The 8,462-nt window shown below is 31.9% G+C and overlaps 1 protein-coding gene across 1 annotated transcript; it reads left to right on the forward strand.

Moving 5' to 3' along the window:
* The first annotated feature begins 2,831 nt into the window (after positions 1 to 2,831).
* On the forward strand, positions 2,832 to 8,117 carry LOC106763947 (protein BOBBER 1). The gene is made up of 6 exons (XM_014648128.2): positions 2,832 to 3,292; positions 6,704 to 6,876; positions 7,019 to 7,067; positions 7,484 to 7,650; positions 7,741 to 7,824; positions 7,913 to 8,117. Exons 1-6 carry the CDS (start codon positions 2,911 to 2,913, stop codon positions 7,949 to 7,951), a joined length of 894 nt encoding a protein of 297 aa, XP_014503614.1. The 5' UTR covers positions 2,832 to 2,910; the 3' UTR covers positions 7,952 to 8,117.
* Positions 8,118 to 8,462: the final 345 nt, after the last annotated feature.

The raw sequence follows: 8,462 nt of genomic DNA on the forward strand, positions 1-8,462 counted from the left end.
AATTTTTTTGAGTGTAAGAATAAATATAAAAATGTTTTTGAGTGATACTTTTTGGTCGAACTCTTTATATGAAGTTAAAGAAACATGTTTGTTGTGCAAGCATTAGACCTTTACCATTTCTTCTACACTTCCAAAAATTCCTATTATATTCTTTTGGTTTAATACCTATTTTGGTCCCTCCTTTGGAAGGGTTTGTTCAAAGTGGTCCCTCCTTTTTTCAAAAGTTCACTTAAGTCCTACCTTTTGCAAAAACTGTTCAAAGTGGTCCCTCCTTTTTTCAAAAGTTCACTTAAGTCCTACCTTTTGCAAAAAATGTTCAAAGTGGTCCTTTTTGCTAACGGCGTTAAGTTCCCTAACGGCAAAGCTGCCAGGTGTCTAACATCTGATTATGTGGCATTGTTAATTGTTTTAAAAAATCTATATAATTGTGCTGTGTAAATTATATTAATTAGGGTAAAATAAAGAAAGGAATTAGGGGTAATTAGGGTGAGAAGATTAGGGTAATTGGAATTGGATTGCGATTGAGATTGGGATTGAAATTGGGGTCAGCTTAGGGTTCGTGGTTCGTGAGCGCGATTGAGATTGGCTTCAAAAGTTTGAAATTGTGGGCGTAGTTGGGATTGCGGTTTGGAATCTTCATTGTTTGACAAAAAAATTGGTATAGAATGGTGCTGAAGTTGTGTCGTAGCCCTGTTGCAGCTCTATTGTGGATGCACTGTGACAATGTAATTTAAATCCACATAGCAATGCAAGTTGTTGCAGTTGTGGATAGCTTTCCAACAACAATATTGCTGTTGCAGCATGTGTTGTGGTATGCAATTTAGAACCTCAATTTTAATATCAAAGGAGAGTGAAGAAGGGGACAAAAACCTAGATGAAAGATACAGACATAGAAAATCAATTGAAAACTTAACTTTCACATAGTATTGTTGGGTTCACTACATGGAAGTTTCTAAAGTTATGGGGCAGTTTAAAGGGATGCAAGGTGGTGTGGTATTAGTTAATTGTGGGCAACTTAACTTTCTCAGTTTTATTGGTGTTACTGCTAAATGTATTGGCGATGTACCCTTTCTTATTCTGAGGTGTAGGGTGATGGTTTTAAAATAATCGGCTGAATTGTGAGAGAACAAAGTTTATTTCAATGATTTGACATTGAAGTTGAAGATGGATGGTTAGACCAAGGTGTTTATGACAGAACATGAATTAATCAAACAAGAGTACACAGCTGAATAATCTTCCAATTCCAGTTATTGAAGCCAATCTCAATCGCGTTCACGAACCACGAACCCTAAGTTGACCCCAATTTCAATCCCAATCCCAATCGCAATCCAATTCCAATTACCCCAATCTTCTTACCCTAATTACCCCTGATTCCTTTCTTTATTTTACCCTAATTAATATAATTTACACGTCACAATTATATAGATTCTTTAAAACAATTAACAATGCCACATAATTAGATGTTAGACACCTGGCAGCTCTGCCGTTAGGGAACTTAACGCCGTTAGCAAAAAGGACCACTTTGAACAGTTTTTGCAAATGGTAGGACTTAAGTGAACTTTTAAAAAAAAGAATGATCACTTTGAACAAACCCTCCCAAAGGAGGGACCAAAATAGGTATTAAACCTATTCTTTTCATTAATAACCACTGGTGTTCGAATGCCAATTAACATTTTACCAGCGTTCGAATGCTTGTTAAGATTTTTTTTTTTAATTATTTTTTTAATTTTTAATTTTTAAATTACAAAATAAAACTTAATAAATTAAAAACAATAATAATAAATTACAAAATAAAACTTAATATTTTAAATTAAAAACAAATTTAAAAATTATTAAATTAAAAAAATTATTTGTTTTAATTTAATAATAAATAAGTATTTTTATTTAATAAATGTTTAATTAAATTAATATTTTTCATATAATTTTATATATATATATATATATATATATATATATATATATATATATATTAATATTTTAAGTTATAAAATATTATTCATCAAACAAAAATAAATAAAACATATTAAAAAATTAAGAACAAAAAAAATTTAGAAAAATATATTAACTGGGGGTTAATATATTTCATTTGAATGATTTATTTGTTAACCGTATTTCCAAATACTATTAATATATATTTTTTAAGTTTTTCTGTTTTTAATTTTATAATATATTTAATTATTTTTTTAATAAATAATATTTTATAAATTAAAATATAAATATATATTTAATTTTATGAAAAATATTAAATTAATTAAATATTTATTGTATTAAAAAATAATTTTTTATTATTAAATTTAAATAAATAATTATTTAATTTATTTTTTAATTTAAATGTTAAAATTTTAATTTTTTTAATATGTTTTATTTTTATTATTAATGTTATTATTATCATCATTAAATTAAAATAAAAGAAATAAATTAAAAAAAAATTAAAATGCTGGTTAGGTAAAAAAAGAAATTCTTAACCGATATTCAAATTCTGGTTAAGTAAAAAAGAAATTGTAACTGTTGTTTGAACACTGGTGAAATGTTAGCCAAACATAAATAATTATTAATGAAAAAAGATAATATAGGAATTTTTAGAAATACAAGAAAAAACAATACAGATGATGCAGGGAGAACTGCTCTTCAACATCTAAAAAATAATTGTGAATAACTATTATATATATATATATATATATATATTTATATTTATTATTATTACTTTAATATAATATTTTTTTATTAAAAATAGTTATCAAGTAAGTTTTGACAAAGAAAGTGAGTGTAAAAATATTATTATTTATTTATTTATTTTAGATTGCTTTTGTTTAAATTAAACCGTTTTGTTGAACGAAGCCCTAATGCGTCTTTTTCTTCTGTCCCGCCACTTCTTAATTTTCTTGGACACTTCTCACGCTCTTTCCATTCATGGCGATAATCTCCGATTACCAAGAAGAGGAGCAGATCAACGCTAGTTACTCTGAACCCTCTGCCTCGTCTAAATCGGAAACTCATTTGTTCAGTGCCAATTTTGACACCTCCAACCCTCAAGATTTTCTGCGCAAAGTATTCGATTTCGTTGCCCAAACAAGCGACTTCTTCCAAAAGGATACCGCCGTGGAAGAGGTTGTTTCTGTGGCGCGAGCAGCTAAAGTGAAGGCAGTAGTGGAAACGGCTGAGAAGAAAAAGAAGGAAGTGGAATCTGCGAAGGAGGCGGCGGCGGCGGCGAAGAAAAAGAAGGAAGTAGAAGCATCCAAAGAGGAGACGGCGGCAGCGGAGAAAAAGAAGAACCAAGAGAGCGCTTCAATAGGTAAGAGATTAACGTTATTTATTTCAACTTTCACGCTCTCTTAATACATGTGTAGAAGTTTGTATGTAATTTCCTTGAACGCGTGAAAATAGTTAAAAACATATTTATAATGAAAAATAATACAGAAAAATATGTACTAAGCCTTGTAACTAATGATATTTTGTATATAAATTGGACGTATCTTGTAACAAATATCATAAGTGAGTTCCTTTAAGACTTAATAAATATACGTTAAATATATTTAGATGTAATCTTGTCTCATATAATATTTTCTTGAATAAAATACAGTCAAACAATGTGTTTGGTCTTTTATGAAGACAGGATTAAACTTAATATAAAGAGTGGTTCGATTGTCACGTCAAAAGGGTCATTTGTTTAAGTCAAGTTTACACGTTCTTGAGGTCATAATTTTATATTCTGTTTTTCTTTTTCTAGATCTTGTCACTTATAAATTTTAATATTGAAACATAAGAAATAGATAAAAGATAGATATAAAAAGGTTGACATAATTTATGGTAACTCAAAGCAGTATAATAAGGGGAGAGAATACGGGTAGAGCATGTATCTTTATGGAGGGCAATTAGGAGTATTCAAACTCAGTTGTCAGCGTCAAAAGGAATGGAGGAGTTGACATTAGAAGTGAGTCATTAGATGCAGTTGTGTCATTATTAGAAGCAAGATCATAGAATTTTTTTTTTTCTTGAATCCTTCTTGTTCAATCCTAAATTAGCCATCACAAAACCACTCTTCTGCTGTAAACCATTTCCTTCTCCTTGTGGTACTAAATAATTATAAAATTAATTAACACATCATATTATTAGCCTACCAGTCTACTTGATGGCATAGTTAAACAATTATTAAATCAATTTCATAATTCAAATTCTTAAACTCTCAAAAGCATTTCAGTCGCACTCACAGCCGGATGAACTACAAGTCAAACACAATACTCGAATAACTAGCATTTTGTATTTCTAGATGTTTATGAACAAATAATTCCCACCATCAAGCTGCTGTTTTGCTTTTTAGTGCATGTTGAGATGTTACAGTACCAAAAAATCTATATTTGCTCTTGAAATCCTCAATCTGACCATCAATCTTAGATGTCGCATCAATTTTTCCCGTCAATCTATCTAAACAACCATACTTTTCTTGTCACACTTCATCATTAACTTTCAATTTTGGATTATAGTGCAACATGGGATTAAGATAATAGCTTGTAACATGTAATGGTCTATGCAATTGGTCGTCTTATCTTTGATCAATGATTTTCCAAAGGAGGGTGTAGCTAAGAAAGATAAAAATATATAAATTAATTTCCAAACAAAGTCTATAAGTAAAAAATAAATTACAAAATCAAACTAGTGAAAGATAATTAGTTATTATTACCTTTTACTAACTCCATTGAGGAGACTCTGTATCTTCCCTTTAGCTTTATCCATTTCTTCATGAATAAATCCCATGGCTGGCATTTGAATCCACTAAGCACAACACCTTAATTAGGGGAAAAACACCCTTGAATGCGAACAACCTAATAAGTACTCCCTTATTTTCATTCAAGCATCCCAAAGTCAAATAAGAATTGGCAAAACAAGTATTGATTGGTCTTATCAAATTTTTTCTCATAGTAAATTTGGGGAGTTAGGTAGTTCTAGAATGGATGTAGGTTGTGATTTTTTGACCAGTTGTTATTGGCTCTTTTTGAAGTAGTATTTTCTTCTCAAAAACTTAACAGTAAATCAACACAACAACATCATCCATAATATTGAAAATTATATTAGCTGTTTTACATGTTAGAAGCGTCAATATATTACCCAAAAAGGTCCCCTTAGTGCTATTTACCAGAAAGTTAAGGGTAGGCCTTCTCCTCTAATATGCCCATCTGACAGTTACTGTTGCATATCCATCTTTCTTCCAAAAGTGTCTATGTTCTTCCAAACTCTCACTGGTCTTGTAGCATTAAATATTTTACCCTAATTTTATGGTTTGATGGTGGCTTAAATCTGTTAACATGTTTAGCAACCTAGTAAAGCATCCACTTGAAGTCTTCATTCCTTCCTACCTTAAATGGTATAACATTGTTTCGAAAAAAAAATGTAATTACTTTCATACATCCCCCCTCACTTTTCTCGAAAATAGCATTGACAGTACTTTGATTGCTCACTCCCCTTTGCTTAAAATACTCGATGAAGTTTTGACTCTCTTGTTGCCTTGGACTTTTTCCAGCATCATCTGAATCACCCAAACTACTCCCCTTTGCTGCAGCTAATAAACAACACCCAACATTAGTTTTTAACATCTGTTGGAACTATTATACCTGCTCAAACAGCCTTTGATGTTCCTGCTAAATAAAGTTTCCAATTGATGAAAACTGCGTGTTAATACTTCCTAAGAATATTGACATTTCACCTTTCTTGCTTTTCCATCAATTGAAACTCAATGACTCATGCAGCCTCAGTCCTTGATCCAATACCACTTTCACTTCTAGATGCGCCACTTGAACTTCAATAGGTTTACTGCCACCCGATGCAATTTGTTTCTTCGAATTCTGAATGGAACAAAATACTCCAAATCTGAGTGGCAGCAAGAACAAAAGAAAATATTAAGAATAAAAAGTGACATGAGCATTGGAGATGATGAAGTGAGCCTTGCTGACAGTGATCGGGCATTAGGTGCAATAATGAGAGCCTTGTTGATGATTGGTGACCACAAAGCAAGAGCTGCAACGACAATCAATGATGACTAGTTCATGCAATGACTGATGACAATGATGGCTAACAATGACTTCGAGTCCGTTGTTGATTTGGTGCGTCATTGAGTGAAGTGGTGTCGTGTATGATGCTTTGTTTCTTCTCTAATATACGATAGGGAATCCTAAGGGCAAAATGGCTCATTTTTTAATTTCCAAAATTGGGTCACAATAAACCTGACCAAAGAAGCCAACTACATGAGAATCGTTCCTCACAACGAAAGAACATGATAAATGATCCATCAATTTCACGAGTAAACTCATGATCCCACAGCGATTTCAAACTTTTCTGACCCAACTCCCACATTAGGTCGCATGGGTCTCTTCTACTTGCAAGATCATACATGTTTGCTTGTATACTCCAGATTTTGACTAACATTGGATGTGCAAAGGGAATGGTTCTAAATGCCAGTCAGTTTCCCTTATTTGTTTCTTTTATGGCACCTTGAACTAATATGAAAAGATGTGTGTTATGGTTTGTGGATTAAGTTATTTATTGTTGTACTGAGGAATCATTTGTACAAGTGTTCTAGATTAGTGATTTTAGCACATCCATGACAACTAAAATTATTTTACATCTTGTATATATATTGATTCTTGATTAACTCTTTATTTGAAGTTACATTTTATTTTAATTTTATTAATTGTTTTCAATGGCTGAACAGTACCAAACAAAGGTAATGGTCTGGATCTAGAAAATTACTCCTGGACTCAAACTCTGCAGGAGGTCAATGTGAGTGTTCGTGTGCCTAATGGAACGAAATCTAGGTTTGTCATCTGCGATATAAAGAAGAATCATCTAAAAGTTGGACTTAAAGGCCAACCACCAATAATTGATGTAAGTTTATGTTAAACTTATTGTTAGAGAATACGTGCTACATTCATTAAGATTAGTGATTGTTTCAACCTAGCTATGTTATCTTTAGTTTCTGTGTAGTTTTTGTAACGTTTTTGTGGATTATGTTTTTAAATATTTTCAGGGCGAACTATATGAAGCCATAAAGCCAGATGACTGTTATTGGAGCATAGGTAAATCATTACTACATTGTCTGTAGGAAAAATCCTTTTGAGTGATAATAATTATTAGCATCTTTCTGGAGTTTTATATTTGTATGCTTAATGTATTAATTCACTTGACATAGTTTTGAGGGCGGTTATTGTAGCGTATGAACGTCCTAGTATTCCAGCTTAAGTAGTTGTATTTGGTTGATATTTATTATTGGAGGGAGAACTAACGAACTCTTAGACTGTCACTCACTATTTACGAACCAATTTGCAGGGATCAGATTTCAATTTTTTTTGTTAACTAATTGAGTGAGAATAATGAATGACCTCTTGCTGTTTCACTCATTGTCCACGAATCAATTTTGCTGGAATCAGTATTTATTTTTGTTTATTAATGATGACTTCTTCATGTGGAACTGATGTACAAATCTATTTTGCAGAGGATCAGAATACAATTTCTATTCTTTTGACCAAGCATAATCAAATGGAGTGGTGGAAATGTGTTGTAAAGGGTGATCCTGAAATTGATACCCAAAAAGTGGAGCCCGAGAACAGCAAACTTGCTGACCTCGATCCTGAAACTCGACAGACTGTAGAAAAAATGATGGTAACGGATTTATTACATATATTTTAATGACATTGTTTTGGATTTTAGAGTACATATTTTTAGTTGGCTTAGTTCTCTTTTATTATACAGTTTGATCAGAGACAGAAGTCTATGGGCCTCCCTACTAGTGATGAGCTCCAGAAGCAGGAAATCTTGAAGAAATTTATGAGCGAGGTGAACTCCTGATTTTCTTATTTTTCTTCTCATCACATGCTCTTCATTGATATGAGAGATCTGACATTCAACTGTCATGTGTTGGCAGCATCCAGAGATGGACTTCTCAAGGGCAAAAATATCATAAAATGGTCCTATGATACCGCTGTGCTTCTATTTTTTTGGAATGCTCTCGGATACAGGGTTGTACTTTTGTTGTTGTAATAGTGGTACTAGTGTTTGGTGATTTCTATGGTTCTGAACATCATGAACTTTATGATAAAATGTTATCTTTTATTTGGCCTTCTGAATTATTCTGAGTTCTCGACTTTGTTAACATTAGTTTGGTTGGATTGAAAGAGAGGAGACAAAGATATTGAAAATGAATAGAATGGGAGTTTTGGTAGGAAAGAAGTAGAAAGATTTTAAAAATTAGGTAGGGTCCACACTTTATAATGTAGGCCTTTTCTTATGTCCACTTTTTTTTTTCTTGCACCCTCCTAAAATCATATATTCTAATTTTATCCTTATAAATTTATAATAAAATATGAGAAGTTAATCATGTCACCTTGGTTGAACCTCCAAACCTCCTTTCTTCACCTTCTACCTTTGGGGATGGGGTGTGTGACGTTTGAGGGTTTTAAATAGGTTACGGATTA

This window comes from Vigna radiata, chromosome 6 (assembly GCF_000741045.1).
Source record: "Vigna radiata var. radiata cultivar VC1973A chromosome 6, Vradiata_ver6, whole genome shotgun sequence".
Lineage (NCBI taxonomy): Eukaryota > Viridiplantae > Streptophyta > Magnoliopsida > Fabales > Fabaceae > Vigna > Vigna radiata.